Here is a 23,516-nt window from a genome sequence, read left to right on the forward strand (position 1 = left end):
CCAGACTACAAAACAGTGTTGCCTTTGTTACCTTGTTTGTGATAATTGCCTACGGGTGCTTTTTTATTTTCTCTTGGTCCAAGTTTTCATATAAATCTGATTTACCTTTGCCTTTTTAAGTGCAAAAGCCTTTCTTATTAAACAATTGCCACTTAGCTAAATATTCATTAAAAATACAACTCTTCAACAAAGGTGTTTTAATCTCAATAAAAAAATAGAACCAACTTTTTCTTGAAATTGTTCTTAGTTTTGGGGGGGTTGTTTTCTTTTGTTTTTTTCTGGAGTGGACTTTGCCTTATGTTTTAAAGTGCAGTTGCTAATTATAGTACTGACATCACGGTACTTGCTTGCAATTGCTTTTTGTGAGTTGGCATCTTCTGAGAGCGTGTGGTGGAAATGCATTCTTGTCAGTGCTAATATCCTTGGTTGCAGTTTGCTTGGCCTTGGTACAGTGATCTCTGCACGCACTGAAATGATGGGCAACTCTCATCAGAATTATGAAACTGGGGGTATAGGGGATGATGGCAGCTGTTATGGGATTGAAATGAAGTGCTCCCTCCCATTTGTCCACTCCCTTTTCCCTAAGGAAAGGAGAAAATGTGTTCCTAGGACCTTTTTTTTTTTTTTTATATTACTGTTACCAGCATTTTTAGCAGAAGAAAAAGCCCAATGAGAAAAGACATTGTAGATAGCTAAACCACTTTTCTTTGTGAGGCGGCTGACTGTGCCACTGCTGTTGGCTGTATAAATGGACCAGGAAGCCAATGTCTCCGGGTCACTAGGGCGAGAGCTGTCGCACTCAGGTTTTCTCCAGGCAAGAGCCTCCATTTCTGCAGGTACAGCGTAGCTATATTGCCAGAGCCCTCTTGTGGGGATGCTCATGGAGTTTTTTGGCCTTCAGAGCTACACAGCATTTTTCACACCCTGTGCTGCTATGTGGCTGCAGTCTGAGGCTGCGCTGTTGTTTCATCCCAGGAGCCACTCATGGCCCAGGACTGCAGCCGAGCTCTGCCCCGCTACTGGAGGATGGTGAGCTGGAGGCAGAGGGGAAGGCTGTGGTGAAATGAGTTTGAAAAATTCATGAAAAAGAAAAAAGCTTGTTACGACCCGAGGAATTTCAGTGATTTTTTTTTTTTCCCCCTGTTCCCCTTCAAAACTTTGAAAAAATGCTCTTTTTCAGAACTCCTCCAGTTTCTCCTCCTAAATTGAGGCACTCTCTGTTTGGTAAGCCAGAGAGAAAAATTCCTTATTGAAAACATTACTTTTAGTTCTAAAAGTTAAAAAGTTAACACTTGAACTCTGCACTTCTGACATAGTGTGAGGATCTACATTCTTCTGTGTCATTGCTGCACTTTTATTTCACACTTAGACAGTTTCACCACAACAAAAGTAGTTGAAAAGTAAAAGAAGGTGTTTACCTACTAAAGTGTAATGAAGTTTAGTAATATAAGCTTTGGATACATTGATCGAGAGTCAAATGTAATAAATAAATATCCCAAGTGGAGTAATTTGCATTTGTGATTTTTTGAATGATTTATGGGTATTATCTTGGGCAAAGCTGAATGTGTTCCTGGATTGGAATGCCACTTAAATGTTTGGGAAGGAGCAGAATCTAAATGACAACACTTTCATTCTTTAGTTTTCTAAGAATCCATAAAAATAAAACTATAAAAACATCTCAGACTGTACTTTTCATGTGTTTGAGGAATCCATTCTACAATCTCTTAAACAAAAATCTTCTATTTTTCAGGTTTCTTATTCTGCACTACTTTGGCTATTTGCTAGTCTGAAAGGAAATAATTTCTGTTTGTAAGAGGATTGTCCATCACATCTATATAAGTTTTCATAAATGCAAGTTGTAGTAAAATAGTTGGTATATTGGGAGAATGTGGTATTAATATTCAAATATTATTAGATTTTAATTCCACATATAAAATATATCAGAGGATAGAGCTGAAGTGTTGGGGTTTTTTTCTTAAAAAACGTAGATTATAACCTGTAGCTGTGGGGGGAAGGGATGATAATTTGCTATGGAGACATCATTAACAACTGTAATTTTAATATTTCTGCTTTTTATACCTTTTTATAGAATTATACACTTTATTATACACATACTTATGTAACTGTTAATTCATGAGTAATTTCACACTTTTTTTTCTCAAGTCGCTGTCATTTTTGTTTGCTTGTGTCTTGTAATTTTATGTTTAAGTCTGGAGTGCCAGAAAGGTGTTTTGAGCATTTGGGACCTAGTTCACTAACACCTTACTCTAATTTGAGTGTCATTGCAGAGTACTTTTAATTTGTACCATGTTACACTTTACGTTTGAATTTGAGCCAGTACTGTTACTAATGCTGAGATCTCTTCCCTTCCCCTTTCTGCCTCCTGGAAAGCTTGGAACATGTGTTGAGAGTCCCCATTGTATGTTGCAGGATGGTTTCACGCCTTTGGCGGTAGCTTTGCAACAAGGTCATGACCAAGTGGTTTCGCTGTTGCTTGAAAATGATACAAAGGGAAAAGTCCGTCTTCCTGCCCTTCACATCGCTGCTCGCAAGGATGATACGAAGGCAGCGGCTCTGCTCCTGCAGAATGACCACAATGCTGATGTGGAGTCAAAGGTCAGTTGTAAATAGAAAAAAGGTTTGATGCTATTAAGTGCTGGCCACATGTATTGCATCCAGTGAAGATCTCCCTTAGTGCGAAGTATTTTGCTGCGGAGTTACACACAACTTTCTTGTATAGTGTGTGATTAAGAATAACGTTTCATTTTCTTCCTTTGCCTCTTTCTCCCCCATTCCCTTTTTGTTTAAATCAGGGTTAATTTCTCCTGTAGAAACCTTGCAAATGGAAAATAATAAGCAAAATATTATTAGAATTATTCATTTGGGACTGAAAGCCACTCCTGCAGTGGTGTGCTATAGGTATTGTACAATTAAGTCATTTGATTAGTTATTTGTGCAATTGCTACTTTAAGAACTTTGGTAAACATGTAACAATTAACATTCAAAGTACTCGATCATTCAGCTTCCATTCAGTCGAGCTTCCTTTGTGTGCCGATTGTGCTGTCACCTGAGCTGCTGTGCCATGTAGCGATCATGAAGCTTTTTGCATCCATATCACCAGTGGTGAACTAACCGTTCATTTTTTCCCCCTCTTTGCTTCCAAATGTGTTAACCTAGATGATGGTGAATAGAACAACAGAGGTATATATAAATATATATGCATCATCACTCCTCCATGACTTAGTGCTGCTGCATCATTTCTTCCTCCTCCTTTTTGCATCGCCTTTTATAGGATAGATACCTGCTTTAGATGAAATGAAGTAGCATGTGCTAGAGAAGACTGTAGTTTAGATACCAGGGCTTTCTGCAGCTGAAACTAGGGTTTAAAAGTAAGAGTAAGCATTCTTGGGAACTAACTGCCATCATAAAAGAGCCACATTATGTAAGATGGAGTTTTCAGGGATTCTCGTGGAGCATATGTTTATCAGATGTGTTAAGAGCTGCAGACAACCCTGTCATGTTGTGCATCCAGGTTCGATTTTAGGCTTCTGCATGACACTTACCTTGATGGTGTCAGCAAATAGAATGATCCGATAGTGGTTTTATATCTGCAAAACTCCCAAAGCAAGGCAAAGGCAGCTAGCATGGCTTGCTAACAATTTAGAAATGCATCTAGTTCCCATAAGGTTTCATACTTTGCAGGACTGATGGAATTGCTGCATGTTTTAGCATTATTTTAAAAGGAAGTAAAGCTACTTAAATATGAAAATAAGTTGCTGAAGTAATTTTATCAGTAAGGCATCTTTAATTAGGGTGGTAACTCATGGTGTCTGAACATAACCCAGTGCGATTGCCCACAGTGGGAGACTGATCTTTATGGTACTAACCCTTGGAAAAAAGAATCCATATTAATAATTTAAAATAATCTTTGATGTTGTTTTCATTTGCATCTACTTTGAATTTATAAAAAACAGCAAGTATCATTAAAGGACTTGTATCTGAACTTCTGTAAAGAATCTCTAAGAGATTTAGCTTGCAAGACTGACATAATACCAATAACAACTAGATATTTCTAGTTAGAAATTAATTTCATATAGAAGACAGATCATTGCTTTAATACTCAAATGTTTTGCTGTTGTTTTTCTGGAATAACTGAAAGCTTTATCTTACTTCTGGTCTTCTGAATAATTATGTTAATTTTTTTCTCTCCTGCTTAGCAATATGATTTTATTTAGACTCTCTGAGAGTCTCTAAGTAAATGTTAGTGAGTGAAAACGAGTACAGAATTGGAATGGTGATTTGCAGCAGACTCCTATTACTAGCTTTTGTCAGTGATGTGATACAAATTTTGGAGTACCAATGAGATATAAAAAAATAAGTATCTATTGGTTATGTTTTGTTTTTCCAGAGTGGGTTCACTCCCCTCCACATAGCTGCTCACTATGGAAATATCAATGTAGCTACATTGCTGTTAAATCGGGGTGCTGCTGTGGACTTCACTGCAAGGGTAAGTGTGAAATCTTAGTTATGCTTATTTTGCCTAATCATCACTTTGAAACACTTTTTCAACAAAGATGTGGAAAGGTACATTGCTCTTGCAAGCCGAGGGGCCTGGCCTCACTGCTCCTGTTCTGTTACCATAGGGTGTAAAAGGGGTTTCCCTGGGCTGCTGAACTAAACCTGACCTTTAGTCCTCACCTTTGAAAACTTCTGTTTTAATCAAAAAAAGCTGCTATTTTCATAGTTCCAGTGTTGCAAAAGGTAGGCTGGGATTCAGTGAGATGAATGCTTCCACTTGTAGCTTTTACATATGGCAGGAGTTCTGTTCCTGTTGAATTGTCCTCAATATGCAGTTGTTTCCAACAAACATGAAGTGCAGGTGTACCGGTGAATAAAGCAACTGTGCCTTCACTGTATATGTGAGAGTCAGATGATACATAAAGGAGATCTGAGAAACTGGAGAGGTAGAAAATGAAATGAGGTATAGAAACAGAGGGGAATCGATAATGGGAGCTGTATGGCAAAAGCCACTGTAGAGTGGGGGAACTAACCTTCCTGACCCTGTAAGCTGTGCACCAAAGTCATGACAGCCCAGGGAGTGACAGGGTATTTCCTCAGATGTATGAAAAAGGATCAGGAGCCAGGAGGAAAATGGTATGGGCTTTCTGGTGTCCCCTTGGTTCACTCTGGGCTGGGTGGGGAGCAGCTGGCCGGTGGCTTCCGCTGCGCCTTCTTGCTTGGGGAGTGGGCCCACCCTCCCACAGGCAGCTGGACTGCTCTGTGAGCCTGGTGCCAGCAGGCCCTCATCTCACAGCCTGGGCCAAAGTTTGACTGTATCTGCTGCCAAGGGTCGGGTCTGTCAGGAGACCAAAGAGGAATATTAGAGTGAAGGAGTGTGGTCAGGGTAGGGAGGATGTGGGAACAACAAAATGTAAGCAGGAGAAGTGTAAAGGACAGAAAATGACAGAGGGAAGTTATATATAGTTGGAAGAGCAGGAAAATAAAGAAATGTATATGGACAAGGATACAGCAACATGAAGGGCAAGGAAACAGATTGTGCCAGGCATGAGACCAGAGACAAAAGAAAAGCAAATGCAGAGGTAACACAAAATTTAATGATCCAGGATGGAGGGTTAGAGAATGGTAGGGTAGAGAGGACGTGGGCAGAAAGCTGAGTAGGTGCTATGAGAGTATGCAAGGCTTTACGAGGGAAAAGCAGGGAGAGTGATTAGGGACATACAGATAAATAGAAAAGGGACTAACATTCAAAATATGTTAGTGTTGTAAAATGCTGGAGCTAGAACTTCCTACTGAAGTTCTTAAAAATTTGTTTGCTCATTAGCTTCTTCAGTAATGGCTTGGGCTGTTACAAATAAGAAGATGCCTATGGAATTTCTGCTGACACACAGCCAGGAATGGTTGCAACAGAACATGGAAATGTGTTGAAATTCATAGTGGAAAACAGATCAAACTCCTGGCTAAAGAGTACATGTATTTCTCCTGTTGGTTTCTCCAACAATCTACCAACCAAGAAAGAGAAGAACCTGTCTATATTAGTTGTTCACTGGGTGGTGTGTGTTATGGTTAAAAAAAAAAAAAAAAGCCCCCCAAAGCAAATGTGATTTCAGGTTATTCCAAGGTATTTCTGATATAGACCAAAAAAACCTCACCCCAAGCAAACAAACAAAAAAACCCAAACAAAAACCCCCACCAAACAAAAAACCCACCAAAACAAAACAGAACTAACTGAGGCTGTGCAAGAATTTGGCTCACCAAACCTTACCAAAACAAAACTAGGGAGGAGAAGTGGTAGTGGTCCCTAGGACAATAGGGAGAGAAACTCAAGGGAGCAAGAGGCATTCAAACTGAAGGTAAATGCTGATGTAAGAGTAAATAGGTATAAACTGGCCATAAGTAAATGTTGTCTAGAAATTTAGGTATTTAATATTAAGTATTAATAATTAATATTAATTAACAAATGTTTAAGAATTAATATTAAATTTAAGTAATGAGATTCTGGAGCAACCTTTCAGTTAAAGTAGACAGAGCAAAAGAACCCAATGTGTATTCAAGATGATATTTATGAGGGGAATTATGTGGTATGGATAATTCAGCAGCTCCTTTTCAGAGATTTTGATCATGTGTTGTGTTTATTACTTTTACAAGAGGAAAAGTACTATATTACTGCTTAGAGCATTTGTCACATAACAAAAAGCAAATTGTAGTATTTTATTTTACTTTAGGTAGTTTGCGTATGTAAAATCATGAATGCTTCTATAGTTAAGGAACATATTTACATGTAGCAAAGTGTTTATGATAAGCATTGCAAATCCATGAAAACAATAAAATAATACCATGTTTATTTAGCATAGAAACTACTGCATTACTTATAAGACTTCTCACATTTAACCCCCCCCCAAAAAACCTGAACGGTTCTTTTTTAGAGATTGTCTGTGATTAGTAAGGGGAGTTGGTAGAGGGTGTGATAGAGTGGGAACAGAAATTTCAAAGACAGACCCAGAATGTTTTCCTTAAACTGTAAGTAGGAGTGCAGGTGAATAGTGTTGATGCTGGCCGCTATTCATTCAACATAGCATCATTCAGTGATTTGTTAATGAAGATAAAACCCCAAAGCTAAAAGACACTGTATAAGGCATGATCCAGTACCTACTAATGCTGGTGAGAAGAGTACTAGCAGATATAGGGTCAAGCTGATAGCTGAGTATCAAAGGTAAGGATCAACTCTCATATATCACCCACAAATGATGTTTTCAAAATCACATTAATCAGTAAATGTATTTCATGTTATTGGCGAGAGAGAGGTGCCAGGTTAGATCCACATGAAGTTCACAAGTTAAGAGTAGATTTGGGCGTTAAGTTTCTGGGAAGCTTCTGACTATGCGTGCTTTCCTTTCACTGATAACATTGACCTCTTATTCTCAAATCCTTAAAGTGACCAAATTAGACCATTAAGGCATTTCAAACGGTCATAAGCTTTGGCATTCAGTATTTGATAGGCTCTGATCACAGGAGCAAGGAAGGCGAAGGGGGTCTTGGGTCAACTCTTTCCCACTCAGAAACAAGATTAGGGATTAGCAATGCTACTACATTAGCAATTAGCAGCATTTAATGCCAGTACCACTAAATATCATCTGCCTATGATTGTTTTAATAAAATAATAAATCTTAGGCTTCAGCAGCTCTGTTCTGGATTAGGGGCACTGATGGAGAGCACATCCGTAGTAATAAGGCCATCCTCCCCTCCTCTTCAAGATCTGGAATTCCAGGTTCTCTCTCCATTAGTTGTCATCCTCAGAGAGGCAGGCAGACTGCTCAGATAGCCAGGGAAGTACAAATGCAATGACATCAGCCCTAAAGAGCAGTGGGCTGACGCTGTGACTCAGAACACTGAACGGCTTGTTTGTGCTTGTGATAGCTGGGTGGGGGCATCCAGAGAGCACATCTACTGCACGGTGGTTGCAAATCTAGGTAAAGTAGCTGCGACAGAAGGAATTGTAGCATAAATAATAGTAATATGGAGTTGAATTTTGTTCTTTAGTGTTTATTAGACTGCGGGTAATGAAAGCGCTTCACAGAAAGATTGATTAGATTCTGGTAGAGCAGTGAATTTGTAGGCAAACATAGCACCAGTATAAGTTGAGCGTAAAGTACAATTATCAGCACCAAGTAACAGAGCCTTTGCTTGATCCTTGATTACCCAAACTGCAAAACAGGTAGAGGTACTACTAGAACAGGTACTAAAAATGACCCACGGGTACAGCCTGCCCACTGCCACCTCATTGCCTCTTGTTTTAATTTCTGTAAACAATATCCACAATGTGCTGTCACCCGTCTAGAGGAAGGGCCCTTGTTTGAGTTGTTGACAACCTAAGACAAGAACAGAGCAAAGATTCAGAAGGGCTGTAACCCAAGTAAAACCATACTATGTGTGTATTGTAGCTTTCAGAAGCACTCCATGCTTTTGCAAACCACCAACTATTTTTCCTTTGTTCTTGTTAAATAAATATGAATCAACACTACTTGTCTATCTCTCAATTTATGTTTAAACTATTTAGGCAAGTATCAGTTCTAGGGAGAGATTTGAACAACAGCAGAGGATTATCGTAACAGAAGATGCTTGTGTGGAGGGGGCAACATGAAGACAAATGTGTGAAGGAAGGATAAATAGCTAGCTCCCACCATCGATGTAGTGAAGGTGGGGAAGGGTGGAGAAAATGTGAATGGACTTGTAGGATGAAGGCAGAGCTCTAAGCCTTAAGGACAAGGGCAAGTGTGGTGAAAAGAGGAGCTGGTGAAAGGATGTAAGAAAAAGGAGGCCAGACCTGTAGCAAAGGAGATCCCTCTAGCTGCTGTGTTTTCAGTGCATTTCTGAGAGGCCCGAGGGAAAAAAGAGGCTCCAGCAATGAAGGCAGGGAAAGACATGAGCTTGATGATGGCTCTCAGTGTGTGGGCAGGAGGTGAGCAGTGGTGCTGTACAGTAAGTAAATGATGTCCCCAGTGATACGCAGTAGCAGCTGCTCCCCTCACCCCCACTGGTATACACCTGTCTGCCTCTCAGCTGTCATATACTCCCTTGTTCCCTTCTTTCACTGCATATAAGAAAAATAGGTGTAGCTCCAGGAGTTCTTACAGGTGTTACAGTGCCTGCCAGCCTGTGTACCTGCTGACCATAGAGGCTTGGGAGGGTTGGAAACATATCTGCTTTTGGTTTGCACTCTTCCAGCCCAGCAACTGATTTCATGTCAGCTCTTCCATTGAACTGCATTAGCACTTCTCTGTCTGTGCTTTCTTCTCTAGTCTTGCTGCAGGGAAGGTGGCACAACATGGAAAGTTCCCTGTGGGATGGATGAAGATCATTTCAGTAAACCAGCTTGTGATGCCCCTGATTCTACTTATTTACAGGGAGGCAGCTCCAAGAACCTTAATAACCTCAGCCCAAGTGAAACAAGATCTCCTTATTGGGCTGGATGTTTGCCATTTTGTAATGAAGGAAAAATACTCATTCCAAATTGCTTGACTTCTTGGGCTCAAACTCAGCAATAAACCTGTCACAATTACTGGCAGGGTATGCATTGTAGAAGTAATGGCCATTTTATGTCTATTCATCATCCTTTTTCTGTAGTACATTTTCAAGTGTATGGCTATGCTTCTCTGAAACCCTTCAAAGCTAAAGAAATTCCTTCATTGCATCACTATATTTCCCTCTTGCTCAACTGGGAGGCAATCACATATGGGCTAAAGAAGTAGAGGAAGAGAATAAAGGGTAACTAAGGATGAAGTCAGTCTCCTTTCTCAGCCATATTAACATGTAAGTGTAGTCACTACCTGGGCTTTGAAGGATTGCAGCAATTCCAGGCACCATTCTTTTAGCTGGCAATGGCACCTGATGTTGGAGAGGTGCAGATAAATCCTAGTTACAAACTGAAAGAAGGCCAAAGACCATTAAATCAACCTATTTTATCAATTTTTTCAACAGGAAAAAGTAATTGCTGTTAAGAAAAATATTGTGCATCAGCCACTTGTGCCTTTGAATCAAACTGTATCTGGTGTGTTACCTAGAATTTTAATAATTTTGATATCTACTTCCCGTCTCCTGGAACTACCAACCTAGTGATTAGTATGGAGAAAATGGTGAAATTCACCAAGTAGGCTCTCTTGTTCCAGGCTTTCAATTCAGGAGATCTGTTGCTGGCATACAGTGACCACATGCGTAGTGAAAGCTGCTGTGCTCCCATCCTAGCTGCTACTTCTGGAGCTGGAAGCTGTTGCAGGGGCTTCGTGCCATTGGCTTGACTTTCTTTACCAGAATCAGGTCATCTTCAGTCTGCAGGTGGGTGGGGTGCTGGAGAAAAAGGACAGGTCACAGAAGGATTTCTTCTTCTTTATCTCTACTGCTCCCTTCAAATTTGCTCTAGACTGCCTTGCACTTCAGTATCTAGGACTTGGAAAGGTGTATCTAGATACATGCTAAAGCAAGTAACAGCCACTGGAAGGAAGGAGAAACCATTTTCCTTAGCGGTCTGATTATACCTATGGTACCCTGTGCAAGAAAGCTCTTTTGCTATAAATCAGACCCCTGCAGAGTGCCTGCCCTTTCCCATTCAGGCCTTGCTTGGGCATCCCCAGGAGCAGTGCACAGGGAGGGCAGGCAATTTTATCTGCTGCAGTTCCCAGCCAGCTGCAATGGAGATGTGTGTCCAGACTGCCCCATGCTAATTCAGCAACAAGAAAGTGCAAATCAGTGTTTCTCCAAGGCTGCTATGCAGACCAGGGAGGTGAAGAAGGTGCTTTGAATAAACTGTATTTTCTGGGAATTATAGTTAGGAAAAAGTTGTCTTTTGGGGGTTCACAGTCTTGAGATATCATTCTTCTGTCTGAGATTATCTTCCAGTGGAAAGATCTGTATAGTCCAGGTGAGGAAATGCCTCTGAAACTCCACCTGTCTCTGAGGAGCACAGTGGTTAGAAAGGAAGGAAGGAAGAAAGAAAGAAATTGTTCTCTGCAACTTCCAGAGCAACAGGTGAAAGAAACCCCTGTGACCCCCACATCCATTCTGTACTTGAGCAAGTCAGAAGATTCAGGTAGCAAGGGAATCCTCTACATGAAGATGACCTCTGCCCATATCTTTCTTACCAGAGCAAACAGGAGGTAGTCACTGTGCCGTAAAACTGCATCTAACCCTGTGAACAGCCTTCCTGATACACAACACTCCTTATTCTAGAGGAGATCTCAGTTCTACTCGGATTGGGCTTTGCCGACAGAAAGTTTGCTTACTGGAAGGTTGAGAAAGGATCTGGTAATTTTGAGAGGGTGCTGTGAGGACGGCATGCATTAATGATGACCCTGAGGCTGAGGAGCAGAACACCATTAGCCCATCAAAAAGAACAGACAATATATAAGTGACAGTAACATAAGAGAAAAACATCTTTTTATTTCCCTAGTGGTAGTTTGCCATAACAGCTCCTTGCTATACTCTTCCTTCTTTTCTTCCAGGATTCATTGTATACATTTCAAGCCTGAAGAAAGATAAGTATATAAGCATATAAGAACTGAATTAGCACAGTATAAGACTTATTAACATTAAGTAGAGGAGAAAAAAGCTAAAACATTATGCTCTGCTGTAAGGTTTCCTGGAAAGCATCTGATTGAGTGTTTGTACCTATAATTTCTTTAATTTCAGAAAGTCCTATGCAAGTCTCGGTGATCTCAGTAACTGCTACTAGAATATAAGACTTTTCTCTGCACGGGTTCTGCTGTGTTGTAGCTCCAATTCTGAATTGCAGAAAAATACAGGAGAGAATATTGAGTGTTTTCATATAAAACATATTGATGTATTTGCGTAGTTGCATGTGATAGTCTTAACACGCACAGCACAAGCTTCCCATACCTCCAGGAACTGGTAATAGTGGTAATATCTATGCAGTGTTGTTGATGACAATTCCAGCATACAACAACCAGCAGCCAACATTATGCTCTTTCCTTAAGAACCCCTAATGATGGAGGGATTTTCCAGACTGTATAGGAAATTTCTGCTTTAGCAGTCTGGCTATTTTCAGCTTCTGTTTTATTCACACATTCTTTGTCAATATTAAGCTCTTCCCAGAGTCTGCTCTCAGTTGAGAACTGAGGACTATCTGACTAAATTGCAAGTTAATCTGAACATTTTGGCAAGAAACTGTTTTTTTTTAAAAAATCAAAGATAAAGAAGTGAAATCTTTCTGATTAAAACTACACCCCAGTGAGGGGCTGGGAGGAGAGCTCAGAGGTGGAGGTAAGTTCTCTCATTGATAACAAGGAGAAATATCAAGTCCCCATGAGGCTGGCAATGAGTCTTCACAGTCCCTACGTGATGTGCCAGTCAGTAAACATTTAAAACAATGCAGCACATGACTGGGAAAGGTTTACCCCTTTTTTGTGTGCTTTTTTTTAAAGGTACATTTCAGAGCCCAATGTGATACTGTAAGTGCAAACATTTACTTTTCTTATTTATTATTAGCATCCTTATGCTTGTAAACTCAGACTGATGAGAGAAGGAGCCAATCCCCTAGGACAGCATAGCATACCAGAAACCAGGGGGAATTCTTCATTTTCTAAATGCGTTAAAATAAAACTTATAAGATGTACTGTGTTTGCATTCTGTCAATTTTAAGTTTATCCCTACTTTTTTCTGACTTCCTAACCATTCATGTTGCTAATTTGTAATAGTAAGGACTAATTCTGACTACTGTGGTGAACTGTGTTGGATAATGCCATGTGTCAGAGGGGAGCAGATCTCATTTCAGATGGGAAATGTAGGTGGCTTATTGCTCAGCATAGGATAGCTCAAAGGTGTTTTTTTCTTGTGAAGCTGTAGATAGAGAGCTGCAGCTGAAAGGGCTTAGTGTTTCCTCTGATCAGGCACAAGCAAAAGCCACTGAATGTAAAAGCAGGTCACTTGTCACCCATTGTATTTCTGGATGTTGTGAGGCTCTGAAGGAAGGCACAGGGCCTGTCTGAGAGGGTGGTGTCTGCAGCAGGCAATGGATAGAGATAAAGGGAAAACAGCCATCGACAATGATGTGAGGTATAGAAAAAAATTGCATGCATCTAATCTGTCACACTTTGAGCTATATAAAGTTTCAGAGTACTTCAAGTCATATACCCCAGGAAACCTGCCAAGGCGGAGAGGAAAGGCTATGTGCTAGTTCATAATCGTATGAGCATTTATTGCATAGTTTCAGGTTGCTATTCTCACAAGTTATGTTTCATATTCCCTGTAGAATTTGTCAACTCTCAAGTTGAATGGCAAGTTGGATCTCAGTGTCAAGGGGTCTACCTGAGACATTATCCAGCATTTGAAATTTCAACAGTGAGGGCAAGAAGCACTCCAACAGACATTCTAGATCTAAACCACATCTTTTAATGGCAACTTTTTGAAGGCATTTCAGCTTTATTACTGCAGAAAAACATCTTCAAAAGTTTCCTGATTTACTATTTTATCTTAAGAACAAAGGGAGAAATTTATAGATCAAACAGATAAAAATAGACTGAAAAGACAGCAGATGCTGTTGATTTACTGAAGAATTCAGAACCTTACATTCGGTGGCTATATTGTTTGCTGATACCACAGTTTTAGTGTTAATAACCTACACCCAAGCTGCACATATTATGAAGATTTTTTTATCTCTTGTTTCTTGTGACAAGTACAAACAACTCGATTTTGAGTTGCTTGCTTTACGTTTTGTTGTCAGAAACATTAATGATGATGTTGTCTGAGGTTTAACTTCTCAGTTCACATTCTTAATTGTTAGATGAGAGATGGGAAGGCGCCATATGTGTGATATATCTACGTATAATTCTTTAAGCCTTCACACAACACAGTATTGATGAAAGACAAATTGCTTGCCATAAACTTCAGTGTGCAATTATTCAAGCATTCACACAATGCATCTCTTTGTCTGCATGGAATCAGAACTCTCAGCCAGCAGAATTATTACTTCATATTGATTGTTACCAGTAAAAGCTCAACGAGGTAAATGGCAAAATTAAATTCTGAAGAGACCTGCCCCCTCTTTTTTCCTCTTCATTTCCCCACAGTGTTTTCCTGAGCTAAACATGCTTTTTGTTCTTTGTCTCTTAATTCTTTTTATGAACTGTCTGAATAGGTTAGTAGAGTATGACAAAAACTGCATCCTCCTTCCCAGAGAGTGAGTGCTGCAGTGCCCTTTTCCCAGGAAAGAAGACCTGAGTTTGATCATCCATAAGGACAGATATTTCACTGGGCATATAGGGTTTCATTTGCTTGATTTCTCCTGCTTAATTCATTATTTCAGGGTAGCTGTGTGTTGTTGGTTTTCCTAACAAACTGTGTCTAAAGTGATCACATCCTTTATCCATCCATCTTTTCCTAATGTGAACTTGCTGCCTATTTTCAACCAAATATTGAAAGGTTTAAAGATCCTTCAGACATTAAATTTATGTTTTTTATGAAGACAGGTGATCAAATGGAGGAAAGATGGATTGCTAGCTCTCCAGCTTGCAGAAGTGAGCTCATTCCTTACTCCGTGCTGGAGAATTTCCCCACGTTCCCCGCCAGGGTGCTCACCCCTGTCAGAAGCTGAGAGAGAACTGCACTGTCCTGATAGTTTCAGTACTAACCAGAAATATGACGGTCATTTGAACAGGACTCCTTTTTGAACATGAAAGTGGATGTTTTTAAATTTTTTTCCCCTGTTGCAAGTGAACAGTGTGACCTAAACCTTAACTGCTAAGTGGAAGTCATCTCTTTTGGAGTTGAAGTGTGTATCTGCCAGCACTCATCCATCTAACCTAGAATCAACTCTCCTTCATTTAAGGCAACAGGAGGTTTGAACGATAGGACTGGCAAATAATTAGATCCAAAGTGCACGTTCTTATGTAGTTATGCCCTCCCCTGTTCTGCAGTAGATTGATTTAGCTTAGTGTCAAGATGAATGAGAACCAGACTTTTTAATATGTATTCGTCCTACCTTTTATAATGATGTGCCTTCCTCCTCCATTTCTTTATTGATGCTTAGAAAAGGTATTTCTTCTAATCTGTGTATGATCCAGTAAATTATTAGTACTAAATTATTTTGACATATTAGCAGAGCACTAAGGTCTATTAGACTGAGTTAACCTCTTTGCCCATCAACCCCAGCAAGTGGAAAAAGGTGGTCCTTCAGTCTAGATTACCTGCAGTACCCTTTACTTGAAGACAACACAAAAGTTATTTCCTTTACTGTTTTTTCTCAGGAAAGTAGAATTTCTCTCTCTCTCCCTCTGACCTCAGTAACATCTTTCCTCCTGGGAAGAGAGGAAAAGCAGAAAGTATCTCCTCATAATTGTTTTTCTCCTCTTTTTCTGTCCTCTTTGTGGCTGATACAGTAATATACTGTCCCCATATTATATCCAGTGTTAACTCCCAGGCAAATAGAATTAATTTTTTTTCAAAACCAACTCACAAATTACAAATTAAGCAATCACACAGTTTTACATTCCTGGAAGGACTAGGCATAGCACACTTTCTGTTTAATGTGCTATGCATCTTTTTGTTTTACTTTGTTTTTTAAAGAAATGAGAAGCTATCCTGGAATAGTAGTTGTTTTGATGCTCTAATGATCATTAATATTGGAGAAAGAAGCTCTGTCATTTCATCTTGCTAAAACGTATTTTACCTCTGTGATAATATTAATTGGTACTTTCTAGTAGCTGTGAGTTAGCTTCATAGTGAAATTTTGTGTCGATGAATATGTAGCATACTGGATTAGGTACTCAGCATTATTATTAAGCTGTGAGTCAGCTTGTCACATCTGAGAGGGGATCTTTTTTCAGTACTGGTTTTCTATCACTCCAGTCACCTGCAGTTTTGAGGCAGCACTATTAAAAGGTCTGTTGGCCAGGTAAGACACTTGTACCACTCTCCAGCTATTTGAGGCGATGGGTGCCTTTCTGATGCCATCAGCCACAGGACACAGGTTCACTAAAATTTACCGCTTTCTGCTCGGTCACAGGGAAGCTGGTTTTATGCAGCCAGCTGTTTGTGCTGCCCCTGAATACACAGAAACCTGTTCTTTAAAATTCTATTTGTCTTCATACAGTAGCTGCATGCTCTATTTAAATCCTTTTATTTTTACTTGGCTCCATATGATCAAATATATACAGGATATGGCCTTCATACATCACAAGATAAAGGATTCATCAGAGCATGAAAAAATGTCCTAGCTACATCTTGTTAAAAAAGTGTGTTTGTGTGCGCAAGCATTGGTTATGTAACTGTCCTCGATGTGCAGCATTGCTGCATGCTGCTGGCCTGCCAGGCACTACTTAGGGAAGCATATACACATATTTACAGTCTCACTTGAAGTACAGGATTACATCAATTAGAGGAATAAATTCGGTAGATGAAATTAGTAATATAACTGAAATGAAGGTGGTTACGAAGCTTTCAGAGTTTGCTGATAATGTTTGGAAATAAATAGTATTGCCATCTTGTTGCTTTTGAATTAGACCTACAGATGTAATGGTTTTATTTATTTTCCATGGCTCCTACAAGGCCAATGAAGTTGTGAGGTATGAATCCTTATCATTACATGCTCAGAAACAATGATAGCTGAATTAAATTGCTAGGGTTTAGTCAGTAAAATTGAATAAATTTAACTCTTATACAAAAGCTGAGAACTGAAGCACAATTATGTCTGCTTATAACTCCAACCACAACTTGATTGTTTCTCTTCATAATATATATGTCAACATATCAGGCCAGTAATTCACCTATGTAGATAAATACAGCTTCCCTTTGCTTTCATGCTCCCAGGGCAGCAAAACTGTGTTACGCTTTAGCAAACTGGGCATAATTCATTCTGTGAGCAAACCGATCATGGAGTTCATGAAAGAAAGATATATGGATATTTACTTCCATGTTTTTTTCATCCACAGAATGATATCACGCCGTTACATGTTGCATCAAAGAGGGGAAATGCAAATATGGTCAAACTCCTACTTGATCGAGGAGCTAAAATTGATGCCAAAACAAGGGTAAGCTTAAGTGTGAATGCTGTGAGTGACTGTGTGGAATTCTTGCCTCTGACCTGTTAGTTGCTGTACAGCTTGAATCATTCATCTTACTGGCAGCTTACCATAGCTGCACTGCATTTCTTTTTTGTAAAGTGGTTGCAGTATGTTGCTAACAATTTACATCTCTTAAAGCAGTGTGTGAAACACCATGTATGGCAAAGCTCAGAACCAACAATTTTCCATGTTCTCTGTAGAGCATTTAGTCAGGCATAGAGGAGAGTGTACAGGAAAATACTAAAAGAAAGAATTAAATTCAGATATTTCAGAATTTGAATGCTAGAAGTAACTTTGAACTGCAGTGGTGTTTGCCTTTCATTATCCACAGGGCAGTGTCACAGAGCACGATGTTGCTGATGAGTCTTATGCAGCTCAGCCTCTGTCTGACTGGGTGCTCAGCTGCTGGCCTGGATTTGTCAGCAAACGTGCCAGGCATAGTCACAGTTTCTGTTAGGTTGACACCTAACTCTGTCCACTGAGTGACTTAGAAGCTCAATGCATATGGCTATATCTAACTGCTGTAGTTAAAACCCAATCAAACCAGTTTAGAGATATTTTATTTACTTACACAGGGGCAAAAAGAGAAGGAAAAGGTCAAATGTTTCAAAGTAAACCTAGAACTAGTGGTGCTGTGGGCTGTCATGGCAGTCTTTGCAACATGCTCCTGTGCACGTGAGGTAACCTTCAGGAGCTGTGCCTGTAACTTTTTGACAGTTGTAATTTTCTTGCAATATTAGCTTATCACCTGTCCATTTTCCATTTTTAATTATTCTGTATACTTTCCACCAGAATCATTCTAAACAAAACAAAGGTGTAACTTAAGAACATTTTTCTGTACAGTTATTACTGTATCCACAGGTTTCTGTTTGGTTTTCCAGTGTTGCAGCAGTCTCTGAGATTTCCTTCAGTGCTTGTTGAGGCACGTTTGTATTTTTTGTTTCTGTGGCAAATTCAGAAACTGAGTCAACTTATTTTGTCATTGCTTCACTCTTTCCACATATTTTTCTTTAGTTCTTCTTTTATTTTACCTTTGGAAGTCATTCATGATTTCTTTGTGAAATGTTTCTGGTTTTTCTAATTGGGGAATATGGAAGAGATGACTTTTCATGGATAACATGAACAGTAGGTATAATTTCTGGACTAAAATACCAGCCTCCTACGTGCTACATGGGGGCTGCCAGGCTGAGGGGTGTGGGCCTACCATGTGGTGGGGAGGGCCACATTTTGGTGATGTGACAGATGTGCATTTGGTCAGAGCAGGGAGAAAGGGAAGTGGCAAGGGACTATTTGCTTCCTCTCTACAAGCATTTATATGTCCTACTGCAGCCAAAATGTTGGGGACCACTACTTTAAATAGTTGGAGTCCAGCTTGTTCTTTTCTTTTAGTTATGAAAATTCATCATCTGCTTCATTTTCTGTATCACAGGCTCCAGGATCAGATATTAGGGTAATTTATGTAACTAAAAATACAAGCTGGGATGGAAACAGGATCCAGGAAGAGGGTAGAAGCATTAACAGCTCCTGAGTCTGGCAGAGCTTCCCAGGGAGGCAAAAGGCAACGGATAAGTGTGGTTCATGAAGTGGTGTTTTGTTTTTTCTGGCTTCTCCCAGAGACTGCCTGTTTTCCCAAACACCCATCCTCTCCATAAATCAGAAGGGATTTGCGTAACTTCTCCTGCTTGTGCTGTACGTGTGTCACTCATCATTGCACTTCTCTGGCATTACCAGAGGCATCATTTTCTGGCAGTTAATGACTAAGTGGAAGTTTTGCTCCTGGCGGCACTGACTCATCCTGGCAAGGGTTTATCAGTCTGTGGTCTGGGCAGCCTGTGCCTCTGCTGAGGAGACTCACTGAACTGAGCAGACAGCTGCATGATCGAGAAAGGGAAGAGCATCGCTGGAGTAGATCAGGAAGGATTTACAAATCAATAGGAGAAGCAATAGAAGGCTGAGATTAATGTGGTGCTAGATGAAAAAAGGACATTGTTTCAGGAGTGTCTGCCTAGTTCTCATATTCAATAGCAAAGATTAATTGCTGTGAGCTGTTAGAACATGTGTTCCTGCTAAATCTCTCTTGTTATTCCTACCTGACCCAATGTTGTTTTCCAAGGCAGAACAGTTGAGGTGTGTCAACTTTGCAGTCATTTCATTTTTTTTAAGAACCTTTCTTTTTTTTAATGTCCCAGACACAGAATGGTCTTATGAAAATACAGGATGACAAAAGCTTTAGCCATATCCTTTTGCAACAGCATTACCACTACTGAATGTATTGAAAGGCAAAGAGCAGCCAAGGCTGTCTTTTCTGATACGTGTATCAAGTCATGCCTATTGACTGGATGCCCAGCCAGAGCCCAGCCTTGTGGTGTGCCCTTGAGGGGCCGATGTGGGTGCTGAATGCACACACAACTTGATAAATAGATGGGATTTGCACATGAAAATAAGTGAGGCTCCTATTACCAGATTTATAATGTGAGACCTCTATTTTTTTTTTTTTTAAGAGGTTTTAAAGAGGTGAGTAGAGTTTTTGTGGATAAGAGATGAGCAGAATTTTTTTTTGTTTGGTTAAAATAGTTTTTGTCTTGGACACTGTGATATTATTTAATGCAAATGTTGGTTATAGAAAACAATATATCCCCTTAAAGGTGAATGGCAAAGTTTCTGTACCTGTATGAAAGGGCAAAAATTCTTGAAAATTGCTTGTTTCTTTTGCTGAGAGGCTGAAATTCCTAGGCTTTTGTTTCTCCTGTATCAGGTCTGTAATTCACCTTTAAATGAGTATGCAGAAGATACTGTTTTGTGTTATTGACCAAACACTAACAGGGACAGGATTTGCTACTCTGACTCTTAGGTGGGACAGGTTCAGCTATTCAGCTGTCGTTTTGTGATCTGTTTCTGCAATCCATTCTCTGTATGGGGTACGAAATACGCTTCATGTAATGTCTGTTTTTGTTTTTCACAAACATACTCATTTTATAGATAAATTCACATAAAGCCTTTCCTGCGTATTAAATAAGTTGGGATAATGATTTCTCTTCCTTACTCATTCCCATGAGCATTGCGTTTGCTGAAGGCGGATGGTCCTGGAAACTGCAGTGCTGAAGTATTGCATAGAAGGTTAACATGAAGGCCTAAATCCTTATCCTGTTTAAATTATTGTATAAGTCATCCATGGGCTCCCAATTTCTCTGTATTCATTAGGACTAGGATTTGATGAGCACCATAAATATTGTTGCACACCTGCAAGCTGTATTTAGGAGTTGAGATAATGTGTGAGCATGTGAGGTTATTTCCAAAAATGATCTTACAACTATTTTGAGGCTCAGCTATCTCTTTTTTTTCCTTTTAGTTCACACTTATGTTGCATTGTTTATTTTAACCAGCTGTTTATCTTCTCTCTGTCCTTTTTTTTGTGTGAGATGTCTAGCAGCTGGTATTTGGGGCTTTGTACTGAATTCTTAAGGGTACTCCTCAAGAACTCTGTGCTGCTTTTGTCCATCCAGGGCAGCTTTTATCGTTCAGGTTTTTAACTAACATTCTAAGCAAAGACCTATTAATGCCTCATGTAGTGTGTTTACTGAGTGTTGCCCTAATTATTTTTTCTCTGTCTTCTAGAAAAAACTTTAAAAAATAATGTTTAATTAGAAAGGTTGATTAAATTAGCTTGATTTTCTTTGGCTGTCTAATACTGTATAAGCCAAAGTGAATTTGTGTCTGAAGCAGGCAGCAAGCAAGTTTTAGCCTGGATTAACAGTAAGTGTTTATAATCTTCATTCTACTGATTTTGCAGCTAAATAACAGGCCAGCACTCATATCTGCATGAAAACATGTGGGATATGCTCTTTTAAGATGCATCAGATCATACATAAGCTGCTCCAGAAAAGCCACTTGTATTAAGATATAAAATAACTGCAGGAATATCACTGCCTTGGCACTCCTAAGTACATTTTGTGTGCGTAGGAAGAGCAAACCTCATTTGTTGCCGTATTGTACAGAAGGGGCAATTTGCAATAGTGCCAATGAAGTGAAGAATTCAGGAGACTTAGAGCATGGAGGGACCATGAGATACAGAGCCCTGCTAGACTGAAGCACGTGCACTGAGACTCACTAAGCAGCGATGAGTATGATAAACCCTGGAGGCAGCAGTAATTGCTCCCCTGGGGAAGCATGCCTTCTACCTCTGTCTCAGGGAAGTGGAGCGCCTGTCCCACTCCTGCCAAGGCCATGGACAGGCTCTGGGATTTGGCTCAAAGTCTGACAGGCTCTTGCTGAATATACGCATCACAGTAAAGTTTTACTGGGCATTGTGCTTAATTTCATCACTCTTAGACTGGGTTAGAAGCTGATGCTTGCTGATGCGAGAGTTGTGATACTGAGGCAACCATGGATTTGAGGTACAGCCCAGAGGATCCCATTATGTGAGGGAAATCCTGGGTGAGCATTGACAGGGAAGGGGTAGCTGGGGAGCACAGGGAGGCTGGTCTATGCTTACCCATGCTGCTCAGGGGTCCCTTAGAGCCACAGGTGGTGGCAGGGAAACACACTGCAGCAGGGAGGCTCAACTCCCTGTACCGTCATCTGCTAACATCAAGCCAGTTGTGATCCCAGTGTAACAAGATCAGGGAGCTACACAGGTATCCAAGTCTCAACAGGGACCAGAAACAATGCTTAGATCTCATTTATTTGGGGTGTGTGGGGGATGTGTGCATGTTTGAAATAAAAGCTAAAGGAAGAGCAGCAGCCCCAGAGATGGGTGTGCAATACTTATGGGAAGTTTGTGCCTAAGCAGAACTCCTCCTATTGTCCTCCTGGCTTTGCTGGAGCTGCTCTCAGGCTCTCTGAAGGGATAGATAATACAGATGATATGATTTATCATGTCAGCACATACTTAGAGAGTCCTTAATCTGCAGATTATTGTCATAATCGTTTGTAATGATTTTTCTGAGCCATTGCAGACTATCATATCAAGGCAAGTTTGCTTCCTAATACATGTAATATATTTTACGCTTCGCATAGTATAGTCTATATGAACAGTAAATAAGCAACTAGAAAATCTCCTGACAAAATCAGTGAAGTCTTGCTGAGTTCGGAGCAGTCTCTTTTAATCTTGGATTCTCTTTTTTTTAAACAAAATCTTTCTCTGATCTGTGTTTCAGATTGCCTCTGCACATTTCTTTACGTGCTTTTAGTGCCATATATCAATTAACCAAGCCAGGTGAATAGACAGTGTCTTTTCAGAGTACAAGAAAAGATCTCTGCAGCTAAATGAGCTGTCTTCAAGTGTATTTGCTCTTCACAGTGGGAGTCCTGACATCACCTTAACAATAGCTATAGATCGGCTGTCCCAACAAGCACCTATATTGCATTGTAATGTTGTGTCACGCCATGTGATGCATCTGGAGGTAGTGACTGCCGTGTGGACTAGAACAAGCTCTAGCTGGCCAAGCATGACTGCCTGCCACCTCATGTGCCACAGGAATCTTGTCAGCCCTAGGCACAAGCCGAGGCGGCCAGGCACTGTGCTCTGGGGAGCACTGAAGTAGTTTTTAAGGGTCTAGTCTAGTGCATGAAGATGATCAAATGTGTCTCATTCTCCGTGAGCTTGATATGTACTATCCATGGTACGGTGGTGAAATGAGTTGGGGGGCCATAAAATCTGGAAAATGTTCCCTAACTTACAGTTTTGTGCCTGATATCCTTGAGTATCTTTGATGTACCTGGAGAATATGATAATTGTAGGAGGTAAGAAGAATGAACAGTCTAATCTACATGATCTTCAACTCCTGCCTACAGGTCTCTAGTTACCTAGCCTTGCTGGTTTTTATTTTCTTTCCCATACATGTTTTTTCGTGTGGGCAATATTTTTATGTTAGTTGTTTGCATTCTGCTCAGTATTTGGTATGACCTTGCCTGTGGAAATTACTGGTATGAGAAATATGCATTACCTTTTCTAAACACTTGTGAAGCTACAGCAAAACATTTGCAACTCAGCTGATAAACGTACCATTCATGGGTTTTGATATCTTTTCTCTTTGTCTTTACTTACATATTTTGAGCAATACATCTTTATTTTGTGTAGTATCATTTTAACAAGATGCCCTTCCCTGTACTTCATGGGCTGAAATAACGGAAAGAAGCAGAAATGACATTAGCATCAGCTCCAGACATGCCAGTAAGAACATAGTGGGCCAAACTGTGTTCATCTTGCGTGAACAAATGACTCCCTGAGTCCTGATGAAATCAAGTCTGAACCAAAATCTTTTCTTCATCTACATTGAAAACATATGCCTTACTGTAAGTGGAAGAACATGCACAACAAGAACAATACAAGTTTTAAATGGGACTAGCAGAAAAAGTTAATCAATTTCTGTCTGCTGTCTTTCATAGGCTTATTAGGAGAGGGCAAGAAAGTAGTAGGGGAGTGTAAGG

General features: G+C 40.0%; 1 protein-coding gene across 24 annotated transcripts in view; it reads left to right on the forward strand.

The window, feature by feature from the left end:
* The window catches only part of ANK3 (ankyrin 3), a 388,642-nt gene that overhangs the window by 244,604 nt on the left and 120,522 nt on the right, over nt 1–23,516 (forward strand). For 15 of the 24 annotated variants that reach the window (XM_052800053.1, XM_052800057.1, XM_052800054.1 and 12 more), the window contains 4 exons: nt 2,431–2,616; nt 3,178–3,201; nt 4,409–4,507; nt 16,956–17,054. In XM_052800053.1, coding sequence (XP_052656013.1) covers nt 2,431–2,616; nt 3,178–3,201; nt 4,409–4,507; nt 16,956–17,054 — 408 coding nt within the window. The remainder of the gene's footprint in view (nt 1–2,430; nt 2,617–3,177; nt 3,202–4,408; nt 4,508–16,955; nt 17,055–23,516) is intronic. The other 9 variants (XM_052800073.1, XM_052800072.1, XM_052800075.1 and 6 more) reach the window with 1 other exon arrangement.

The sequence above is a fragment of the Harpia harpyja genome, chromosome 10, assembly GCF_026419915.1.
Source record: "Harpia harpyja isolate bHarHar1 chromosome 10, bHarHar1 primary haplotype, whole genome shotgun sequence".
Lineage (NCBI taxonomy): Eukaryota > Metazoa > Chordata > Aves > Accipitriformes > Accipitridae > Harpia > Harpia harpyja.